The sequence below is a fragment of the Lonchura striata genome, chromosome 1 (genome assembly GCF_046129695.1).
Source record: "Lonchura striata isolate bLonStr1 chromosome 1, bLonStr1.mat, whole genome shotgun sequence".
Lineage (NCBI taxonomy): Eukaryota > Metazoa > Chordata > Aves > Passeriformes > Estrildidae > Lonchura > Lonchura striata.
This window is the reverse complement of record NC_134603.1, coordinates 115,381,904-115,406,845: the sequence shown is the minus strand read 5'-3', so window position 1 is coordinate 115,406,845 and position 24,942 is coordinate 115,381,904. Positions and strand designations below refer to the sequence as shown.

General features: G+C 40.6%; 2 protein-coding genes across 2 annotated transcripts in view; both read right to left on the bottom strand.

Moving 5' to 3' along the window:
• OSBPL10 (oxysterol binding protein like 10) overlaps positions 1 to 24,942 on the bottom strand; it is a 492,302-nt gene that overhangs the window by 363,208 nt on the left and 104,152 nt on the right. The window lies entirely within an intron of this gene.
• TRIM71 (tripartite motif containing 71) overlaps positions 1 to 24,942 on the bottom strand; it is a 53,527-nt gene that overhangs the window by 2,130 nt on the left and 26,455 nt on the right. Inside the window, exons 2-3 of the mRNA XM_021525912.3 lie at positions 10,904 to 11,071; positions 1,473 to 1,607 (exon numbers count right to left, since the gene is read on the bottom strand). Of these exons, the coding sequence (XP_021381587.1) occupies positions 1,473 to 1,607; positions 10,904 to 11,071 (303 nt within the window). The remainder of the gene's footprint in view (positions 1 to 1,472; positions 1,608 to 10,903; positions 11,072 to 24,942) is intronic.

The window sequence follows — 24,942 nt, the reverse complement described above, 5'->3', positions numbered from 1 at the left end:
TGTTTTGTAAATGTCACTTCAAATAACACAGAAGGTTGCTGCCAGTCCCTGCTTGAGAGACTGAAGTTGGTGCAAAAATGCCTGTTTTGTAATTCATCTATATAAGCCTGTGTCTACCCTTACTTGTGAAAAACCACTTTGGACCATCTGGTGAAGACACCTGCTTCGTAAAACTAATGTAATGTGTCTTTGTTTTATTGCTGCAAAAGTACATTTCCTGATGCCTCAATACTTGCTTGGCCTCAGAACAGTATCTGGAATGCATTTTAGTGAAGGAAGACTCAATGTCTCAAGACTCCTTGGTTAGACACTGACTAGATAACACATGTACAAACATGCTATTAGTTGAGGTACGTAGGTTTTATCAAGCTGTAAAAAAATTTGGAGATGCTTCTTTCAATAGTTGTCCAAGACAAATTACTGATCTTAGGTCTCAGCTTAATCCTTAGACTCAGCTCTGGTATACAAAATTGTTTATTAGCATGCTTGATACAAGAGCTTGATAGACTGAGTTTGTTTTATTAAAATCATTTACCACCAGCATGTTTCCGTCTTAATATAATGTTTTGCAACTTGAAGAGACCTTGCTCTCAGTGCAAATGTTCCAACAAAGTGCATTTGTACAGCACAAAGGGAAAGAAAGAGCTCAGGGGCAGATCTTACTCCTCCTGTACTAGGAATACCTTAAAAGAAAAAGCTGCCGAGCTTCCTGCAGAAGGTTAACAATGAAAAGTGAACTCATCGCCCTCAATCCAAAAGCTAAAAAAAGCAGCATTTGAAGTACACTAACCACATAAAGTGCACTTTTAATCTTGCTATTGACACAAAAGAAAACAAAACTTCTCTTGGAGGGAACCATGGCCACTGAATTACTCTTCTGGAGTTAAGAAACTTGCCTGTTACTTCCTTTCCTCCTCTCAAAATAACACACATGCATTGTTGAGTTGAAATGAGCCCATCAGTTCAGAATTGTGCAGACACTCTTGCTGGAGAGTACTCTTTTCTTATATTAGGTCAAAAAAATTACTTAGAGAGAGGGCACTACCTCTTAGGTTGACAGTAAAGGTTTTTAAGGATGGGGATAGTGAAAGTTGGTCTCAAAGGATTTCTACTGGTGTTTCTAAAAACAAAAATTGACAGGATAGAATATACAGCTTTACTCCTGTCTTTTTAAGGAGTGGATTGGAAAAGCAATTATACTATGTAGCTAATTCTAGAGCAGCCCAATAAAGATATTTTTCAGTCGTTGTTCAGAGGGATCTCCTCTCGGGGCAGCTGCCGGGCCAGCAGGGGGAGTGCCCAGCCTGCGTGTGGGGCTGTGCTGCTCCCTAAAAAACCCCACCAGCTGCTCCGGTTAAGGAAACCTGCAGCTTTCCTTGGATATCAGGATGTGGCTGTGTAGTAGTTTGAGTAATTTTCCAGTTTGAAAAGCACTTGTCAGCAGTTGAAACCACAGATGCAAGGGTGCATACCTTCCAGAGCAGCTCACACTCCCGCTCCTCCAAGGCCTTCTTATGTCTAGTGGTCACCACTTTGACTTCAGACTGCACCACCTTGGCTTTCATCTCGACTTGCTCTGCCACAGCCTGGGCCTGCTCAATACTCAGCTAGGGAGAAAAAAAGACACACACACTCAGGGCTTGACCAAACCCATTTAAAAAATGCATCAGAGGACTGCTGTTTACATTTTACATTACATGCTACACCTTCAGGTAAAGGAGTAAAATGATAACTCTTGGATTCTTACTAGGCTTTCTTCACCCGTTTCATACACTGCAGCCTAAAATCTGTCAGGATTGTTTAAATACATCTATTACATGGGAGTTTACACCTTCATTGTGCCTTGCACCAACACCACAGCACTAAATTCTGTGTGTAATTGCAGCAAGCAGCTAATATGGTGAACAAGAGGCTTGCACAAAAATCCATTCTCATGTTTTCTTCCACATAGAGAACCCAATTTTCTACCCCCTCAAAATGGTTCAGACTGTTGTTGTGTGATGGGTCTGCTTCTAATAAAACATGACACTGTAGGGAACAGGCTGTGTTGTCTATACATTTGAGCTGCACAGAAATACCTCTAAAACAATATTAAGATAATAAATTTAAAAATGAAAACAAATAACAAATGGTTATCAGTAAAAAAAGTATTCACATAGTTATTCACATCTCGGGTAGAGGTGTGAATTATTTCTAGTATTCAAATTATTTCTAATATAACCTTGCACTGTTAGTATTTTTAAAATATTCTGTAGTAGTATTCTGCAGACTGGACCCAGAAGGAGCACATCTCTTTCCCCCTCCTCAAATTAAACATAGTTTCCTCAAAAAATCCATCTTAAACTAATCCTAAGTTTACAAAATATTACAGAAAGGGGCAAAAAAACAAAGACCAGACAAATCTGAAGGATCACAGTTCCCAGTGGAACAGGTTCAACAGCAATGGCTAACAATTCTTTTTAACATGTTGGTCATACAGTGAACCAGCAGACAAACCTATGACCCTCAAAGAAGTTAAAAAGATAGCAACTTTTAAGTTACAAAATTCTAGAACACGACGATGGCCTGTGAAGGTATTCAGCCTAAAAAATTGGGAGGGGGGGGTTCTTACAAGTATACATACACTTGAAGGGAGGGCTCTGAGAGGGCAGAGCCAGGCTCCTGACAGGACCAGAGGCAATAGGCACAAACTGATACAGAGGTTCCCTCTGAACATTAGGAAACAGTTCTTTTTCCTCAGAAATGCAGGCTCATTTAAATAAACTAAAAAGTAATTTAAAGGCTTTACCATACATTTAGAACCTTCAGGAAGATACCCTCATTTTACTTGCACGTATGAGGATGTACCAATCTAAGAACCACCTGCTACAACAATCTGTGAGCTACCCAATGTGATCCAGCATCACTGAAAAAGTCAGACAGGACACATTGTCATCTTTCACTCAATAGTTGTTTGTATTTTTGAACTCTTAGTTCAGCAGCATCTAGTTTATGCCAACAACTGGAATGCTAAAACATAAAAACTTAAATACAGAATTACCCGGACATTTTCATTCCAGGTAAATTATTTTAAGAAAACTAGCCTGAACTAGATTTATTCTTCTAGGTCACAGAGGCGATCCTTTTCTGTAAGAAAAAAAGACTAATTTGGTCAGGTGATTGCTCTCTGGAGACAAGTTGAAGACAACCCTGACAAAATCAGACAAGACAACATTTCTATCTTTACTCCAAAGAATTCTCCTGCAAACTGTCAGGGGTAAAAAGGAGTGCTACTTGGCAGCCAGCCTGTAGCCCAGGGCTCAGTGAGAGGAACAGGTCTTTCAGTGCTTCCTCCATCAACTCCCAGAGTCACCCTCACTACAGTTTTAACAGGGAATGTCTTTAAACTCATAGACAGCCCATATATCCCAATCCTACTGGAGGCTGACCTGCCCTCTCACAAAGCTTCTGGCAGGCAAACTGACAAAAAATGAAAATCTCATTACAACAGTTAGCAAAGTAGACATGAAATCACAACTGGCCATGGATTAAGACTTCATAAAATCCAGTAGGCCTCAGACCCAGCTAGAAGAGGCCACACGTAAGAATACCGTGCCTCTATCACCTCTTTGCCATTCAAATAAAGAAGCTGCCCCACTGCAGGGGGAAAGCATGCATTTCTTCCAAAACAGACCTCAATTCCCATCAGTACAGCAAAACACCTTAGGTTCCCTTGTAAAGAGAAAGAGGTGTCACCTTGAGAAGTGTCAGAGAAACTATCCACTCATATTCTAATTTTAACAATGATGTCTGTGAAAGCATAAAAATCATTATTTACTCATTTTTGCTTTTTGTACTCAGTACCCATTTAGAACTATGATCTATATATATATATATATATATATATATGCATCCCTTATTATACCTTAGACATAAGAGCAATCCAAATTTCCTCATTAATCCCCACTAATACCAGAGTCCACCTTTCAAGAACTACATAATAGCAGGAGAGGCAATAATTCCGTGTGGATGCTGGGATCTTTCAGCTATAGGAACCAGTTATGCACAACCAGTTGTCTACCAACTACTTATGTCATCATCTGGATTTTTTACTTGCCCAAGTATGAACAGCTCAGATCTGTGGGGGATGCCCAAAATGTTAAGATTCTAGTATCATCCAAGATATTGGTGAAGTTTTAGTAAAATTCAGAGGATTCTGCACTCTGCCCAAATAAGCTAGAATAGCCTAGGAAGGCTGACCAGCCACAAGCATGCACAGGTATGACAGGGGGAACAGCAATAGCAAGTTATCTATATCTGAAGCAAAACCCAAGAGCATTAAGTACAACTTTTGGGAGTCTTCTTCACATGGAAATCCCTTGTTCACTTTGATTACATCACTGTAGGATGTCAGAGTTCTGCCATGAAAACTCACTCCTGCTGTTCTGCAGGCATTTTCTGTGCTGAACTTGTCTTGGCAAGGTCAACATTTTAGGAAGCATGTTAAGCAGCAGTGTTTCTTATTCTGGTCAGACACAAGAAATCCTTGTAAAAAAGAATAGCTTTTATCATGCTCCCTCCTCATGGTATGTCATAATTTTCCCAGTGCTAGTGAATTAGATGGTCAACCAGTTCACGCACTTGGGAGACAGAAGACAAAGCCTGTGTTATCCAAGAATTGTGCTTAGTTACTGAATGTGAGATGGAAAACAACTGTTTTGTTTCCTGCTGTTGGCCAATAAAGTAAATAATCTATTTGCAGCTGTACCTCTCTATTGTGGCTTTATTGTGGCTTCTCAGGGCTCTAAAGATGGCCAATACCACTCCCCATTCTATTAGAGATGTCACCAGTGCCTTGTGTTTGTTAAAAACAAGTAAAATACAACTGTGCAGTGTATCTTGTAAACTTTAGGGTTTAGGCTGGTACTTCCAATTCCTCAAGAGCAAAATTTAAGTAGCAGCAGTCCTTGTGCAGGTGACATGTTCCAGGGGGCCATCACACAAGGAAGCTGCACACAAGAGTTTCCAGTGAAGCAGAAAAACATGTTTCCACAAAGGAAAGCAATGCCATGCAGACATCCATCACTAGCTATTGGTACCAGCACATTTCAGTTTTGAGTAAAAGGTGAAGGGCAAAGTTGTTTCGGAACCTGAGTGTCCTTTGCAATCTCCCTTTAGGTGGACACCTCTGTGAGCTCCCCTTTATCTGTATTTCACCATCTGAGGGAAAAACCAGTGATGGCTCTTGCTCCAGTGGCTACAGCAACTGATGGTACAACATCAACCTATGAAGAAACCAACTGCAAAAGTCAGAAGTAGCAGGGTAGCATTATAGAATTTGGTCGTCTTCTGGATTATCTATGCTGGCTACAGAGGTACCCAAATCAAAACTTGCCATGCTGTAGAATGCCAACATTCAGTAATTTTTTGTATTTGTATTCCTATGGGATATTTGATGTTCTAGACTCCCAAGTTTTCGCTAGTGCTGCTGCTTTGATAAATGAAGAAATAAAAAATGATCAAAAGGATAAAATGCTCCAGGAGAAAGAAAAACTGTTACAAAGCTTGTGCTTGGAAGAGCTGTGACAGAGGTGCTGATGCCCTCACTGAGTGGTTTCTGCTGTCTGATACTCAAATCAGTATGCTTACAGATAAGTCTGCACAGCACAGAGTTGTTTGAAGAGGCTACCTCAGGTCTCTGAAACAGCAGGGCCTGTTGATCCAGTGCTGAGCCACGATATTGGATCACATCAATTTAGTCCAGGAATTTATCCAATTGAACAAACTGCAGCACAACAAACCACAGTGGCAGTACCACGAGATACATAAAGGTTGTTTATGGTAACTGGACTGCAACTCATCAATGCTGGCTTGCATGAATATATTTGATAAAGTTCCCAGGATTTTTTTTATTCCATCCATCCACAGATGGGAGGGAGGTATAATTTTTCAGCCATTAATGCTAACATTTAAGTTTCCCAATCTCAAGTTTTCCAATGAAGTTGTAAATCTCTGGAGAGAAAAGTCAAATTCAAAAGCAAATTTTGGTTCTACTGAGGAATTCTTCAGTATTTCAGGGGTGAACAGACCCTGGGTATTGAATAAAGAATATTAAATATACACTTTCCTACCTCAGCATGGAGGATTTGCAGTTTAACTATTAAAGTATTTAAGACTAAGTTAACCCTAATCAGAGGGGAACAAACACCTGAGATGCTTCTTCTCTGACAACTCCTTTCTGGATTTAAAAGCACAGTAACTACAAAAAATCCTGAAGGAAACTTTTTGGTGTGTCACAAGGTAGCCTTCAACCAAATGGAAGGTGTTCCAGCTGTAAGTGGTTTGCTTTCAGTGCCTTAAGGCACAAAAAGATACAATGGGCTTGTTTCACTGAACTTTTCCAGTTACTTATCACTGTGCCAAGCAGGATAAAACAATCAGGACATAACAGTTGGCTTTCCCCAGCATCAAGAACTGGGTACAAACCTCCTAATGTTCTTACACTAGAAAAATTAACTGGAAAATCTTACATAATTGCAGTGAAAGGTACCAGCATTTAAAGTAGTACCGGTGCAGCTATAGCACAAATCACAGTAGCTGGACCAATTTAAAGGCTTCAGTCTAATGCGTGTAAAACACTAAAACATCCTCACTTGAAGTTCCTCACAAAGATAATTTTAAAAGAAGCTCTGATGGAGGGAGGGCTAAAGGGCAGGTTAATTCATGCCAGATACAATTAAACAATAATTTTGGTTTGTACTGCAAGAACAGACTTTTTGCCTACAGTTTTAGGCAGAACAGTATTTTGGACAGTGACATGTGTCAAATGCATCTTCCCGAATAACCATCTGCTCATATGTTGCACTGAGGAACTCACTGAAATACCATACAAAACAGTGGCTAAAAGTACAAAGAAATTCAGCCTCTTGATATAAATCCCAGCTTTAGAAAAGCACAATTGACTCCATTTTGTTGACAAAGCTTCATTTCAGATTCTCAAACCTGCAAGCCTGACTTCTAAGCCACGCACAAGGCTGCCTGAGCTAACTCAAAGTGACAACCCCAAAAGGATCCCTTGCAGCACAGCAGTGCCATCCTTCTCAGGTATCGACCTCCCAGCAGCACAGATCCATATGGCAACCCACAGGGAAGCTCCCACTGAAGGGCAGAGGCTCAAGGCAACAGATCAGCTTCCTCCTCTGGCCAGCTGAGTTTCTTACAGTACCCCCTCACCCCCCATAAAGGTGTTAATCTATTTCATACCACTTCCCCCACAAAGTTGGGAGGGAAGCTCCTAAGCCTTTCATGACAGATAAGAGAGCAGCTCCCGCTATGTTCTGCACATGATCAGTCTCACAGGGCAGTGAGAAGCTTGCATGGTCAAGCACCCCAGCAAAACCAATTACAGGCTCAGCTAAGAAAGCATTTATCTTGTCTTCCAATAAACCCACTTTTTAAGACATCTGAGATGAACAAATTAAAATGTATTTTAACATGTTCACCTGGAAATTGACCCTAAATGAACATGAGCACTCAGTGCTTTACTGTTACGCAAGTGCATTAGGTTACATGCATACATCCATACATATATACAGTTACACACGTATAGATGTATTTTAAGAAGGTGACATTTTGAAGAAGCCATCTATCTTTCACCATAACAGATTTACGTTCAGTTTGTGACCTAGTCCTTGGAAAAAATTCTGAAAGAAGACAGCTAAGTGTGCACTTTCATGAGGTAAAACAAGGCAGTGGGACATGCTCCCCACATATAGAAAGGCAGCAGTCCTGATTCCTCCCACACAATTTATCCAGTGTCAGCTTTGGCTTTCATGTCACCCTGTGAATCAGTCTGAGTCTCTGAAAAGGCTGGAAAAGTATCCCAGCTAGGAGTATAGCTTTCTGCTGAAATAAGGAAGAGTCCTACCAGCAGCCCAGTTGGATGTTGCTGCTTCATTCCCTGGCACCATTAACAGACCCTGTAGCACTGCAGTGAACCAGCCAGGGGGCTGACCCAGCCAAAAGTAAACCCACAGAAAAACTACCCTTTCAGCTGGATCAGTTCATCACACAGGCACAAGTTCTCAAATTAGAGACAGGCTTAGGAATGCAGGCCAGGACCATCATAGCACAAGGAAGCACAGAAGGCTTTCCATTGCTGCAGAAATATCACTGAGGAAAAAAAAAAGCAAGGTTCTTGCTCTTTCTTACAGAGGACTTGAGCTTCCTGGAAAAGTGAGGTTTGGACTCTTCTGGAGTGACAGGCTACATCAGGCTTCAGTGGATCAAGAGGCTGAAATGTATCCCAACTCACAGCATTTTTTTTAAGTCTGAAAAACAATATTTCCTCCAAAGCCACAGGAAGAACTTAAATAAACATTTCTTCCTAAAAGCCTTCGACTTTGCTTAACCAGATACTCTCCAGCCAGTTGACTCATGGCTTGATTTCCTCTCTCCTGCAATGCTGCCCTTCAAATTCCACCATCTACTTTCAACTACCCCTCCTCATCCATCCTCAACATCTCCTGTCAGGGGAGCTATCACTTTCAGAGCCTATTAAGAAAGAGTTTATGGTACAGCAGTATGTATCAGTCCTACTAAGTGTTACTACAATGTATTACTTATCAAGCCTCTTAAGAGTTCCAGTCTTGTGTCCCTCATATTACAGCTTGTACTGGCATGTACTCTGCTGACTATTTACATACTTTTAAGAAAACCACTCAAGAAAATTTCTTTTAATTTAGAGACTACTTATTTTAGAGTTTGTTTTGAATTCATGCTGACATGCTGTCTCCTCACAAGGATAAACATATAGCTTCACAGCCACATTGTCCCAAGAGTAAGGAGAGCTCTGCTTCATGAAAACTTTGAGTTGAGCACCTCTGCTTTTAACAGCATCACATGCTCTTCTGGCTCCTGTTGATGTTGCTTCAGGAGTAGCTGGCTTGGGCCGAACAATTTTCCCATTCCTGCACATGAACACACAGATTTCTACCCTGAACTTTATCACAGATCTGTCTGCTCACTACTCTTCTTTTCTGCAGTGGTCCAGACTAAGAGCCCCACTAAACTAATTAAATAACTCAGCTCTTGAAAACATGGCTCATTTTACAGATCTTTACACAAGCTGCTCAACTAATACTTCCAAGACAGCCTCTTAACGTGGATGGGCTGTAGCCAGGCCTGGGAAAGCGGCATGAGCTAAGCTCAGTACAGTTGCTTGTTCAAGTTACACCAGCACACAACTTTCACCTGCACCATCAAGCAACAATCAGCCCACCACAATGGCAGGAGCCTTCAGCATAAAGGCCAGAGAAAGATAAGAGAGGAATGAGCAAAGTAAACTCAGTGGGAAGAAAATCAGGCAGAAAAGCATTTATGCAATAGTAGCAGAGTAGTGCTCCATGATCTCCTGCTAGTTTCTACTCCAAAACATAGTCTTTAGATGATTTAGCTGTACCAGTTAGATGATTAAGAGCCCTGGAGGTCAAAAGCAGTAATTTAATTACTAACAGGCAAGCCCTTGTCTAAGACAGCCTGGAGAAATTTGGTGTGATGCTCTTTAAACTAGTGTAATTCCTTCCTCTTGGCATTTTGGGGATGAGTAAAGCATTTCAGTATGGATACTGCTGAAAAGCTTTACAATCCAGTTTAAAACAAAACTTGGAAGATGCTATGTTTTCCAGGATTCTGCGTGAAGCTGGAGTTTAAAGTTAGCCATCCAGCTCCAAAAACTTGTTACACTGGCACAGTAAAAAAGTTAACATCAGAAACTGAGGGAAAATGTCAACAACTGATTACTATCTATACAAACATAAACTATTATCATTCCACTGGTGCAAAGACTTAATGAGAGACTAATTAGTTGCTTTTGTCACACAGAACAAGCTTAATTCCTTCATTTACTAGAAACAAGCAGAAGAGGACAATGAGCTTTGGGGTATTTTAATTACTGTTTGTATTTTGCATGTGCCAGGAAAGCCCACCCAATCTGGAAAGTAAGTTAACTCCCTATCCATGACATTCTACAAAAATTTACTAAAAAAGAAAAATCTTAGTAGTTAAAGCATATAGTGTTGAATTTTGTCATACCCAACTCAAATTTAGGACATCACACCTAACAAAACTACATGGCAGCATGTGTGCAATGAAGCTTCCCACTATGGTCTCCCCATCCAAAGTCTCCCTACAGACAAAACTAGTACTAATATAATATCAAACATACCACTGGGTACTACTCAGCAAAAGTAAGTATCTACATATCACTGCAGTTTAATTCCCAATGAGAAGTCCTTCTCTAGTTTGAAGCACTGTGCTACCTTCTTTCTAGCCCTTGCCAGGTACAGATGTTTGCACTATAAAACACAGCTGAGGTAGAGCACAGCAATAGGCAGAATGTGCCTCTGTGTGTTCAGAGCAATCTTCTCATGGAGATGCTCTAGACCCTCTGCACATACAGGTTAAGGAATTTCACACTAATCCAGCAGCTGATTAGTATATTGTATTTGGTGGCAACACTGAAGACGTAACAAGAGTCAAAGGTAGGCAGAGTGCTAGAAGCTATACAGGCAGGAAGATGCTCAAAGAAAGTCTCAGTTGTAAAAACAAAACCAGGTTTGCAACTCCCACACAAGATCTGAGCTTTCTTGAAACACTTCACACTCAAATGCATTTGTACAGAGCTTCATATATATTGTGATTTACATGACAGGATTATGCTGCAAGAATGCAAAACTTGTATAGCAGCACTTTATTTTCAGCTCCACCGCCACTTCTGACAGAGATCTGAGAAAACAGAAGGGGTGAGAAGACTGACAGCAGAAGCAGAGAGCTTTCTGCCTTGACACCTTGCCCTGTAACAGACAAGCTGGGAGAGGGGGGAGAAGGAGGGAGAAATTAAGTACTCAAGTTGAGAGTATCTTACTTGAATAGCTTGTCGTCCTTGCTGAGCATCTGCCAGGAGCTGAATGGTGAGAGTCCTGGAGTCCTGCAGTGCATCTTGGAGGTAGATAAAGCTGTGACCCACATGTCGTCCCATGGTACATTCCCGACATATGGGGACAGAACAGGTATCACAGTAGAAATGCAGTACCTGGAATAAGGGGGGGGGAAAAATTATCATTACATAAAGAAGAAATGAAAAGAAAACAGAGCCAGGATGTCTTTTAAAAAAAAAAAAATCCAAAAGTTCAACTATAAGGGAGATGGTTAGAGGCAGTAGCAATAGGCAAAGACTTCACAATAGTTTCTCCACAGAGGAAGAGCTATCCTTCCCAGTAAACTCAAAATCATGCCCTAACAGTTAGATGGAAGTGTCATTGTTTTCTTTGCAATACAATACTAGGAAGAGTGTCCACATCAGCTCCTCTTAAGAGCGGAAGCCATCTGCCAACACTTATAGATCGGAGATGGCATCTATGGCAAGTTTCAGGTGAAGACTTTTCCTGCAAATACAAACACCAGATTCTCTTAAGAGGGCCATTCAATAATCAATACACTGGAGAGCTGCAACAGCAGCACACCGACTGCTCACAAGGGGAAAACCAACCATGCATGCCAAGAACCATCCTCTCTTTTCAAAATATGCAAATGCCTTATGTTCAGGACAGCAACAATATTGGGCAAAAATCCCCCCTGCCACTTCCATCAACAAAGCAAAAATCCTTTGCTATGACAGTGTTTTCTATGCTAGTGATGCTTTGAGATGCCTGAGTTGGAAAACAAGACTGGAACTTTATCACGCCCATCAGAGCATTTGAATGCTACAGTGACCTGTGGGTAACCACTAAATCCCCGTTCTGTTCACAAAGCACTCCCAAACCCTATATTCAAATCACAACTTAGACCAAGATACAAGCCTAGAAAGCATAATCCATTCATCAGCTACAGCTGCTCCCATTCCATCCAGTAGAGGGAAGCAGCACACAGAAATAGCAAATTCAATGGAAGCCTGCCTTCTTAGAGGGAAGCAGAAACCGGCTCTCAAGTTTTTCTTTCCAAAGATGCAAATGAAGGAGAACACTCAGACACAAAAAAAACCACATCTGTATTCAAGTTTTGCTCTTAACTACACACACTATTTTTCTGGAGTGTAATGATAGAAAATCTGTATTACCATGGAATAATACAATGGCACAAAGTTTCATACTATGAACAACTTTTCCATCACCAGATATTCGAAGCCTACCTCACAGAAAGGAGCAAGAGCAGAACAAAGATTGGACAAGTGTTTGATATGCCTGTCTTCTCCCAGCTGTCATCCAGCCACTCCGACTCCAGCTAACAGCTCATGATATGGTGCATAACATCCCCCTTGCCCTTCTCCCTCAAGAGCAAGGGGAAGGACAGGACAGGTGATTCCCTTGGATTGCTTGGGCTGCATAAAGTGACATTTTAAGCTCCTATAAGCACAACAGCTGAAGTGGTATATGGATTAATTTCTCAAAGTGGTATGTGTGTGTTCATGTGCACATGTCAGATTTTACTAAAACCTGCACACTTTTTTTCTGAAATTAAGTTTTGCTGAAGGGAAACTGGAACAGACTTATGTTTCCTTCTGCTCAAACACTAAATCCTCAAGCAATGTCTCAGATTCCCATTTTTCCAAGTAAAAAATTGCCTTAGGTCTGAAATGCATTGTTCAAACATCATCTTCCTCAACTACAGGGATTCTTGTCCTTACACTGCGGTTGTCTAAATACGTATACAACGTTCACTTGCACATGAAGTTCTGTAATTTTTCTATTGGAATTACAGGGAATGTTTATTACATGTTGCTGAATAACTTCACTTAAACAACTAAGAAGTTGAGAGAGAATGAAAACCAAGACAAGGTATCAAGTTAAGTCATATGAATCTGATATACTTTAAAAACATACAGCAGGGATTTGGGGCCTCAGACAAGCAGAGCAGCTGAAAATAAAATGGTGACCATATGAACAGAAGACCAGAAGCAAGTTAAATCTATTACTAGTCCTCCACAACAGTCAATACCAGAAGCACTTGATCCACTCCTGCTGCAAGGCAGCAGCATCCACTGGGTAAAAGAGTCACCTAGCTGTTCAAGCCAAAGGAAAAAAAAAAAAACAAGCTTAAACTGTTCAGTTGCCTCTTGCCACCCACCAAAATGTGGTGGGGAACATCACTCCTAAATTTAAAATGAAAAGTGACAAGAGCCCCATTCTCATTTAGGGAATAGGCAGATTACACAGGACAAGGAGGGGAAGGCCTTGTATAGGAAATACTAATAGAGCCATTGATAAGGCCTTATTAATTTCTTAGTCAAACAAACAAATAAAACAAAAATTATAAAAGCAAAATAGATTTAAAACAGAGAGCAAAAGAGTTAGCAAGCTGGGGCAAAAAGAAGTAGATATGCTGGTCTGATCTCCATCACTACACTTTACCTTCAGTACACAGAGGGGGAAATCACAAATGCACAATCCCTAGTGCTCTCTGTGGGGAAGGGAACTAGCCAGTTAGCCACCAGAAGAGCATTGAAGGAGTCAGCTTTAAGGTGAACCAGCAATTCCCCAGAAACTCCTTTCTGGGCACAAAGATTACAAGAGAAGCCCCAGACTTGGCAGGAGTACAAGGGCAGGTCTCCTCCCGCAGTCCGTGTGGCGCACACTTGCCAGGGGCGCCCAGCAGGCTGTACATCAGCTCTAGCCAGCAAAGGGGGCACGCGCCCGGAGGATAAAGCTGGGAAATCTCTGGCTGTGCAGGGTACAACCGTGAGGGGAAGCTGTGCCAGCTGGACTGATGGGGCTTGGGCACAGCATCCAACTTGCCTGTGCTTGCAGCCACAGCCAGGAGTTTATTGTTAAGCTCAAGCCTGCTCACATCCCAGTCCCTAGGTCATGGCCACAAAGGTCACATACTGCTAGATTAAGTTTCTATGCCTGGTTCTAAATAGAGGGGGATGGGGGGAGCCAGAGCTCCCCTTTCCCCCCAGCAAGCAACTCCCTGGGGGAAAAAAAAAAAGATAATCATACCGAGCATAGGTGTAGGACAATGCACAGCTGTGTTCTCAATTCAGAACTGATGCACACACAGTGAGCATCACTGTGCCCCCCTCCTTCCAGCTGCAGCAATGTGAGACGGCCTGCCCACATTTCAGTTCACTGCTACTGCAGCATTGCAATGCTCCTTCCAGAACAAATAACTCCTGCCCGTCACAGGACAAATAACAAGACTGGTCTTGAAGTGTGGATGGGCAGGAGGAGCAGGAGGGAAGAGTAAGCCTAAGTCTTCCTCAGTGGACATCAGCTTACACTCAGGTAAAAAAAAAAAAAATTACACACCACCCCAAAAATCCAAAACAAAACAAAAACCCCACCAAAAAAAAAAAAAAAAAAAAAAAAAAAAAAAAAAAACCAAAGCAGTACCTATTGTAAAGTCCTAAAGATTTTTCCCCCTCCCTATCTGAAGAGCCAGAGATAAAACACCCAAAAGATCCATCAAGCTGTAAATTAACTATTATCCTGTTAATTTCACTATTTACCCGAACATAAGAAAAACTGGTTTATAAGTAAACACCTTTAAACTTTGTGGGTTTTTCCAAACCACATGGGTAGCAAGGAAAGAAGTATGAAAGCAGAGACAGATTTGTCCTTTCGAAGAAATTTATAATCTGTGTAAATTGCATTTAATTGATTATTTCTTTCTGTAGTAATTATTAAGTAATTAAGTAAAAATACCACTTTTAAGATAAAAACTGGTGCCCTATCCAGTAGTGGAAAAAATTAATAAGCAAGTTTAGGAGCTTTTATTTCTTTTTTTTTTAATTGTTCTACTACATTAATTAGTATTTTACAATTAAGTGAAGAGAAAAATCAGAAGGAAGAGGGGACTAGTTTTAGAGATAGTTAAAAGTGATTTATTTTAAAATAAATCAGCTATGGGTTGATTATTTCCCAAACAGGAAATATTTCCTGAATTGGTGGCATACAATTTTAGACACAAAACAATAAAGGGAGCCTACTTCAATTTAAACAGAATCAGTGAACCATGTTACAGGGCTATTCATCTTTTACAGCCACAGCAGCCCAAGAAATACAACAGCAAGGCCATAAATGTGATTGCTTCAGGAAAGGCTGTACAGTGCACCGTAAAAACATTTTACAACAGCAGGAATTCCTGGGTGTCGCTCTCCCCATTTTTTGGTCCATCTGCTTTCAAAGGGGGCAGGGGGATGGGCGGAGATGTTGTTAAACGTCCCCCGGGACTGCACAGCAATCAATCATCATCTGATGAATGGCCACTAAAGTTAAACCCTGACCCCACTCCACAATTCCCACACCAGCTCTTCTCTCCTTACTGCTGACCAGCTTCCAGCATGCTCCCCCACCTTCCAGCCCTCACCAAAATTTCCCAAATACCAAGCCCAGACAAAAGCAATGGAATGTAGTAGGCACCATGACAGAGGAGAATTCAGCAGAAACAGCATCTGAGGAGGCTTATCCTTACACTGTGTTTAAATAAATGTTCTTTCAGCAATACTCACGGTGCCCTTCTCCTCCCCAGCTTGCAAAAACTTCTCTGATTTTTCAGAGCACATGTGTATGCAAATGGACAATAAAACACGGGGAATCTAATCACATTAAAAATCTGTTTTCTGTCATGACATTTCAGTGTCTTGCAAGGATTTTATTTAAACCTACAGTGTTAGGAATTCGTACAAAGCAGCAACATATAAGGCCACATTATTTTTAAAATGCAAGTTTGCTCTAAAAAGCTACCCTGTAGTCTTAACCAACAATATAAAAGAAGTCTACATACAAAACAGTAGTGTCCTGGTTTCCACTTTTGGAAAGGTTTCAGTATGGTACTTTTAAGTTAACTTAGGCTGATCTTATTTTTTTTTTTTCGTCTTACTATAGTCAGTTTACAGTTTTCCATTATTAAAGGTGTTTTATTATCAAGTTTCCTTGACAGTAGCTCAAACACCAGTGGCTTTGTTACACAGCATGTAAGGCTTAGATGGCCAAGTTTAGTATAAAGCAATTTGTGGGGGCTGTTTCTTTCTTTTTTTGCTTCTCTCCCTCCTTGAAGAAAAAAGCTTCTTCTCTGTAAAAAGAGGTAATATTTTTACTCTGTAGGAAACTGGTTTCCACCTCAATGGCAATTTGTGACAACTAACTTCATTCACACCATGACTAAAGTAGTACTTCAGGAACCTTAATCTGAAATTTGAGTGTCAAATATAAAGACTGAAGACATGGGCAAGTCACACAATACACACCAGAACTACAGGCAATTTCCCAGTATACCTTAAGCATTTGGCATTCAGAGATACCAGTTAATGATCAAATTGCTCCTAGAACTTGTATTTTAACTTGATGGTCTGGTGTAGAAGAGACTGGCTTAACACCAATCTTCTTCTCTGCACACAGTGGTAATGGGAAATTGCACACCAATTCCAGAAGGTCTCCACAAGCGGACAAGAGAGTTACTTCTTGAACTTAGCTTGATATTCTAATAACAAAATTTCCAAAAAAGCATGGGCACTTTGAAGTGTTACAGCCCTATCCTACACAGGGCACACAACATGTACAGGTAGCTGTACCAAGTGGCAATAGTGAATTTAGTTTACTGTTACCTTCCCTTGCCACTTGGATGAACAGAGGTGGGTTTTGCTCCATTTAGAAATTCTTTAAGTGCAAGAGGATCATTCAGTCCTTTTGTTAAATTCACCTTGATTTCCTTACCCCACCTGGAGTAATAAAAGCACAGCTAACAGATGACTTGGCTCATGCAAGTCTGTTTATAGGAAATAAAGATGTAATTCCACACGCTTTTCCAGCACTAGCGTTAATATCCTTCCTTCCCCAGATGCTCAAGTGGGTTCTGTTCCTTGTTTCTCAGCCACACAGGTATCTCTTGGCCCAGAACATGAAGGAGAAGGAAGCTCACAAACAAAGCCCTAAATGTGAAACCACACACAGCTCAAGGCTGTCACTTCACTCTGCAGTTAAACTGACAGCTACTCCATGAGGAAGCCCTAAATCTCCCGTCTTGCTCCTATCTCCCTCCCTTTACTGATCCAGTCTCAGTGAAAAGATCTGAGTATCTTTACAAAAAGCATAAAATTCATTTCTGAATAAACTATTTTTATCAGCTGAGCCTGGGATCAGAAGATTAGTAGGACCAGCACAAGGAAGGGGGAAGAACCCATAATTAAGGGCATAGAGACGTTTGATGACAACTATCTGGTACTCCGCCAACCTCACAGCTGGAAATCAGTGTAAATCTTCTCACTGATAGCATTAGTCTCAAGTTCTAACTGGAAGAGAACAGTATCTAACTGGAGTTGAGTTAAACAGGCTGGTAAATCAAACAGACTACTATACTCTTAAAATTCCTTATGTTTACCTCCTTCAATCCTCCTGTGATGTCATGAAGCCAGTAAAAACAGCTACATATTTTAGAGTGGTGACAGCACTGAGTCAGTCAAACCATCCAGGTTAAAAGCAAAGTTTTTTGAAAGACACACAGCCACATTAATCACTTTTAGAACACCCAGTAGGTACTAACAGCCACCTGGGAGCTGAGCAGAGACCATTTAAGTTGCCTTTGCCAACACAAACAGCATTTGCAAATTCAAATGGATTTGGGGTAGAAGTGGCAATCAAGTTCCACTTCACTCTGATCACTGGAATGGTGTGACAACAGGCTGCCAACCGGGCCAGGAGACAGGAAGTCACACCTTTGACAAAGCTGTTTTAAGGATCTGCTGGCTCCAGCCTACTATGAAATCGCATTCTCTATCTTTTAAGTTAAAAATCTTATAAATGAAACTTCATATGATGACTGCAGCTTCTGGTTCTAGGCACTCACCTGGCACTGCAGCTTCCCAAGCATTTCTCTTGGCAGACCTCTGCCAGATGCACTACGCCCCCATTGATCCACTTTGATTATGGAGGGAGCACCACACCAGTCACTGGACTTTGGCCATCCCATCAGCTAACTTTCTAAAAGCTCTTGCTTGGCTGCAAGGTAACTCAGTCAGCTGATCTAACTCACCCATGTCAGATTCCTAAATAGGGATAAAGGAAGGCTTAACACTACTTTTAATGTTAACACTGAGGTGATGCAGATATAACTATCCCACAGTGGGCTATTGTTTAATTATTACATAATGGCAAGTCTACATTCAGCAATTTCTTTCTAAGTAAGTTGTTTGGGGCAAAAAAACAAAAAACAATATTTTGTTTTTAAAAAAACACATCTGCTTCAACACTGAAGCAGGTGAGGTAGCCAGTCTAGGGAAAGATGCAATGGTATCAGTAGCTAGTAGATTACTCAGCCCAAGATAAGTCACAGCTCTTTCATGGATTTCAATAGGGGAGACCAGCCTGTGCTTCAACATGCAACTCATTAGCTGTTTAAATGCAGCTTCTGTGCCAAATCTGCATGACATGAGTAGCAGCAGGGTGGTCTTGGCACACAGGGGACAGTGGGTGGATCTAAATATTCAACAGTTCAAGCATGCAAGCTAATAGCCTGCTGTGGTAGCTGACAGAGTGAGTCAGGACACAGTTCTACTTTCAAGCCCATCTGTCCAAGGCACTGCTGTGAGTCCACTGAGATTCTAAATTCTTCAGCTCTCCAAAAACCAGAGCGTCTTAAAAGTTCTGATCCAAAGCTCGGCCACGATTTCAGTGATGCTGTAAACAGCAACAGGTTGACAACTTCTTTGCTATTGTACAAAGTGTTTTGTATTTTAGAGAGAACCAAATGTTAACATCCCTACAACCTCCTTATGTAACATGTTCTCCTCTTTCCTGCAAATCTCAGCATAAGAGCTTGTGAAAAATCTTCCTTCTACGCACAAGAAAGGGTTCGACTGAGTCAGGGTACACACAAGGCTCCTGTGTCATCTCTGTGGCTACCATCAATACAGGCCTCACCTCTCAAAACCCATATTCCTCAAGCCTGTGCTTTTCCCACACTGCTGCAGAAAACACTTTCTCTGTTCAGGTCCTTGGCAACTGCCGATCTTCACATGGAAATATGACAGCAAGGGTGCCATTCTGTCTTGCAAATTAATAAAAAGTTTTTGTCTCTTAGCATACTAGAGACAAACATTATTTTTATGATTTGATGGGGGAAAGGAGTGGGAAGAGAAACAACCCTAAAGTTCCCAGATTTCACTCAAGGACAGTTAGCCCTAACGGTGAGGACAAACCAATTGAGAAACAGCATGTCAAGCAGATGGGTTGTGTGCAGTTTGACAGACAGAATTCCCTGATCCCAACACAAACAGGTCTTGAGTAGGATTGATTTTCTTACACAGTCTCTAGTCAATCCACCACCACCTAACAATTCACTTTGATGCAACTGATTCCTATTAATATTGTTAGAGGGCTTCTCTTGGGGGGGGGAGGGGGGTCAGAAAGCCTATCAGGCTAGACATCTTAAATTCATAATGCTCAACTGTTAGGGAAAACCTGAGTATGAGAAGAAAGAACACATTTATCCAGATAAGCTTCTACTTTATCTATTTGAACTTTGTGATAGGTTGTACTTCAGGGGTTTTTCTGGATTTTTAAAAAATTTTACTTCATGGGCGGGTGGGGCTTGTGCTTTTTTTCTTTTTAAGCAATACTTGAAATCTTTGTTCAGAAAAGTATTTCTTCAGAACATGAGTTTAGACTCACTGTTTCACACCATGTAATACTTCAATTAAATAATCTAGTACTCATTTGCTACAAGAAAAAAACAGTAAATATTAAAAGCATGTATTTGAAAACTCCCACAGCTGAAGCACCACATGAATAAGTCAAAACTGCAGAAGCTGGAGAATACTGAAAAACTAAGTGCTAGAAAAGGAAGTAAGCATGAATTCTGAGCCCACTTTCCAGCTTCACTGTCTCCTTGTTCTCCCTTGCTTATGTGGCCTTACTGACAATCACAGAGGAAAAGTACAAGAATCCAGAATCAAAACAATTAGTAGAGAACATTGGTGAAAAATTTTAAGTTTTAGATAAAGTAGTTTTTATATGGAAGCAACTTGAATGTAAAACCAGCAGTAGGCAGCAGCTCAACATGTTTAATCTATAATCCTCAAGAGCATGTTATTTGGGGAGGTTGTCTCTGCGCCGATTATTCACTTAAAGTAATTTTAATACCATTATGTAATTGCTACATAATTTTTTTTAAAAGCTTCTCTTTATACTTTTTAAAAGGAGTATTTGTATTAGGAAGAAAAAAAAAAGCATCAACTTGTAGACTAACAAGTCTCAAAGCCCTTTTAACAAAGAGGATTGGTAGCACACATTTAGCAAAGTGAAGCGATTCTGGTATCTAACCCCACCACTACTAGACCCTGGTTAAGTCCAGTTAGAGTAACAGCCTGGTAAGCACAATCAGTCCACATAACTTGTACAAGACACTGTCCCTCCTCCCCTGCTTTCCAGTATCAGCTCTCCAGAGAGTGACCCCAGTATTATGGGAGTGAATAGCCCCACAGAGATAGGGCAGCAACTACCGAAGGAGGATTAGGCTGCTTGCAACGCAAAACATTAAACACCTCTATCAGGTTTAAATTTTGTTTGAACTTCCACAGGATTGCTATGGCTCTGTTTTTATGTGGAGTAAAAGCAAATCACAATAAAAGCAACCCATTAGAGCATAAGCCGACCACCTGGGATACTATGGGATGGAATTCCTCCTCCCCACTTTTTCTCAGTGGTAAACTATCTAGCTGGCCAGGTGTTCATGGCAGACTGGGAAGGGGTAGGAGGCAGCATCCTCTTCTCTTCTCCTCCCCACGCCAGCATTGGGCTCTGGGCACTGCTGCACCCCTAATCTAATGGGAACAGCATAGTTCTGCTGCTCCTCCCACTTCTGCCTCAAATCTCTCTTCAGAGAAAAGCTGCAACAGGAACAGCCATGGTACTGAACAGCAGGAACTGTTAAATTTTTTCTTCTTTAGTTGTGAAACAATCAATTCCTATTAAACAAGTCCAGTTACTACCAGTGCCATATGCACATCAAACTCAGGTCAAAGTGAATATGACCAACTATAGCCTTTTATTAGGAAATACAGGCAAGACGCTTGTCTGGAAAAACTGACATATAAACCCATTCCAAGTGTTTTATACTGCAATGTTTTTAGTTACTGCTTATGTGGAACAGCTTTTGTGGAAAGCACAAAGGCAGCACAAGGAACAGAATTGGCCCACTCTGTTCTTTGCCTTACTCTGTCCCAAACACTCTTTTTGCAACAACTATATACCCAGATATGAAGTCCTTATAGAACAGGGCATTTAAGGGAACTTCTTCACCAAAACAGCCAATACGAACACTTGGAAGGTATCTCCAAAAAGCATTCAAGTTCTACCCCTATATCATCATCCTTTTAAAGACTAACACACCAAAAATATGTAAGTGTAAAGTTTTTACTAGCTTAAGTGCACATGTTTCAGAGCAGGGGAAAAAGATTACAACACATTGAGGTTTCATTTGGGATTCTCATAAATAAGGAATCTTAATTAAGCAAGACGAAATTTGGATTGCATTAAAAGAAAAGATAAAACTGGTTTGCTCCAAATCCAGGCTGTAGTTTCTGGAAGTGTATTATTATAGGATTCCTTAGCTAACACCATCAAATTGTACCATACACGTCAAAAATAATCATTATCTGCTCCCAGCATAGGGCTTGGCACATACACCGCAGTATCTTATTCAGAGGAACAGTGCTGTCCTTGAGGACCAAAACTACAATGCTTGAAGTAGAATGTCAGACTGCATTTGTCAGATTAATACGCTTGTTACAACTCCTCTTAATTTTAATGAGGATTATACAAATCACATTTTATGAAAGACTCATGCAAGCATTATCCTATGGGCACTAGTGCACTTTACTTCCAACTGAACTCCAGTATTTAATGTTTGTTTTGGAAGATCTAGCTGTCTTAACAGCCACAGGGCATTTCAATAATCATATAACAAACACTACTGCAGGTTACTCTTTAATCCCTCATGAGTGAATGAGTAAATTCTTGTCCATCTATCACATAATTACACAGCTCTGTAGTTACAGCCAAGAAAGGTACTGTAAATCATAAAGGAAAGACATCTAAGAATAAGAAAGAGCCGTTCCAGGAAGTCTAAAGTATTTGCACAGAATAATTTTTTTTCTCCATCACCATTAAAAAAAAAAATTAACAGGAAATTTTTGTTAACAAGACATTAACATAAAGTGAGAGAACCCATATTTATATAAAAAAATTTAAATTGTCAACAAGGGCTTGTCTTAAGTGTGTCTTTATATATCTCCCTTCACCTGTGACAACAGAGCAAAAGCAAACCCTCAAAGTTTCAGAACTCTGAATGAATTACCTACCCACTGCATACTTATTTTCAAAAGGCTAATATATAGGTACAAACAAGCTTAAAGCCCCTGTTCCCCCATTTAGTCTTTGTTGATTGTGGGAGGGGGTTTTTTTAACCCCTGAAAATATACTTTCAGCATTTCTCTCAAAGAATTAAGAGCTGCAGTGTCCTATTCTAATAGCCTTTTTCCTCATGAAGTGGACTTCAGATTGCTTTCCTTCTGAATTTGGGAATGCTGTAAAGTGATGAGCTTTTCAGGAAGAATATTCAAGTAAGTGGAAACTGACAGCATGGTTACTACTCCTTCAAAGTAGGACAGATGTGAGGTGCTTACAGATAATAGCACTAATAACTACACTTTGTCACTGTGCCATAGATGCCATTATTGAGTAGTAGCTTCAGGTTTGGGAGAACGAGGACAATCTTCTATCACAGTCAAGGTTTCAGTTATGATTGATAGGCACTATTTTTAATCCATTCCATGCTGCTTTCATGGGGCAAGTGTATAGTGTGGCATTCCTACAAACACCAGAACAATTCTGCTGTACAGCACTACAGATTTGGTCTAACCAAACTAGTGGCTTGATGCCACCTTGTCATGGTTCAGGGCCAAATTTCAAGGACCTTTGCAACAATATAAAGGCATTCTGAATATTTAAAATGCTGAAATACTCTGAATCCTTCAGTGAAAGCACCAGCCTTTTCAAATAGCAGCATCCACCGTTTCACATTCCACTAGCTTTAGATTGCTTCTACATTGTGCAGGCAAGGTAGCCTTATCCTAAACTTTAACTGTAGCCTTGTTTAAGCTTTAAGTCAGGATAAATGAAAATATAGAAAGCTTGCTCAATCATCAGTGAAGGGAAGAAAAGCTAAAAATCCAGGCTGAACTAGAAGGGAAGATTTGGATGTGATTCACTTTACCAAAGAAGAGGGAAAGGATGGCTAAGAAGGTTAAACTTTTGCCCAACTCTTGAAAAGAAAAACATACATTCTTACTAGAAAACAACAAAAAAAATCCCCATCTACACTTTCTTGTGATATAAAATTTTAAGAAAGAGGACACTCTTACATTTAAAGTGCACTATAAACACCTAAATTAGAAACAAGCCATTTCTGACAAGGATCAGAGAACTTTGATGCAGTTTATGCACATGAACTAGCCAAAAGGCTGGGTTAACACAAGGTATGGTCTCATGCATCACACACATATCCTGAGGGAGGAAGTGGGTAGGCAAGGCAGAAGAAATTTTATTATCTCTGCATAATCAGCAGGTTGTGTTTTTATGAACGCTCTTGTGTACACAAGTCTTGCATGTTATGCCATGATCATTAATTTTTTATGTATTGCCAAACTTGTCCTACATGTCCCCTGTTGACTAAAAAGCAAGTACAAGGAGCTCATAGATTAGGTTTATTCGACCTGAAGATGAAAAAGACTTTCTGCAATCCAGACACAAAACATGCTTAACCAGATTTCCAAGCACAAGACAAATAAACTAAGAGTCAACCTTGCTTGGTGAAATGAGTTTCTAACTAAGCTACCTGCCTCTCTCAAGAGGATTCTTTTACATACTATTTTCTCCAAAAAGACAGTTATGCTGAATTAAAGAATAGGAAGAAGGTCAGGCTTCTGGACAGCACTGTCATGCAGTTCTCTCACAACTGTGCACAGCATTAAGCACTATGCTGGTTTCCTAAATTAGTAGTTAATTTATTTTAAGACACAAACGAGCACTGGGAGAATGCAATGGGTGTACGTGATTAAAAATGCAAAGAAGAAATTAAACTCACAAAGTTAACACAACCACAGTTTCAAGGGTTAACTTATTGCACGCCACATACCACCTTTGCTACCAAAGTAGGGGAGCAGCTTTAAGAACCACACACAGGCAAGTACCTCTGGCAGCTTACTGCCAAGACAGACCTACTGCATCAGGGACATCACTTCCTGTAACACTGCTTTCAAGTAATAACCAGACCCACTGATTCACTTAAGATTTAATGAGATTACAGCTTGAGGTGATTTGACTGGAAACCATAAAAGTTTTAGGAGCCCATCTGCTCTGCAAAACTAACCTCTCACACACAGGCCCGGGTACAAGCTGACCTTTGAGAGCTGCAGTGTAGTTAAGGAGGAATCAAGTCCAATAGGTGCTTGAGATGGGCACACAGGCCAGGCAAAAAAGAGATTTGCACTTTCAGGCAAAGAGGAGTTTCCATATGCATCAGTACTCAAGGGGGAGCTCCCCAAACAATCCGCAGTCTTTTCATTAGGAAAAGAACAGCCACCTCAGGGTGCTTTCCCTACCATTATCACACCATTAACAGCCAATGCAAACTGTACTGGCAATGGTCGCAAAATTACCGGTATTGCAAAAGCCTAATGCATTATTCACCTTGTCTATACACCAAAAAATCCACGACAAAACACTCTCAAGGAGTGCTGGTTTTGTTTTTTTGGTGGTTTTTTTTTCTTCTTTTTTCTTTTTTGTTGTTGTTTTTTTGGAGGGGAAAGAAAGAACTTCCCAATCACAATAAAGAGGTATGTCACCATGGGTTTGCATCTCACTTTACACTTCTTTCAATTCCCTAACCTACGGCAAACATGCGCATTTTCAA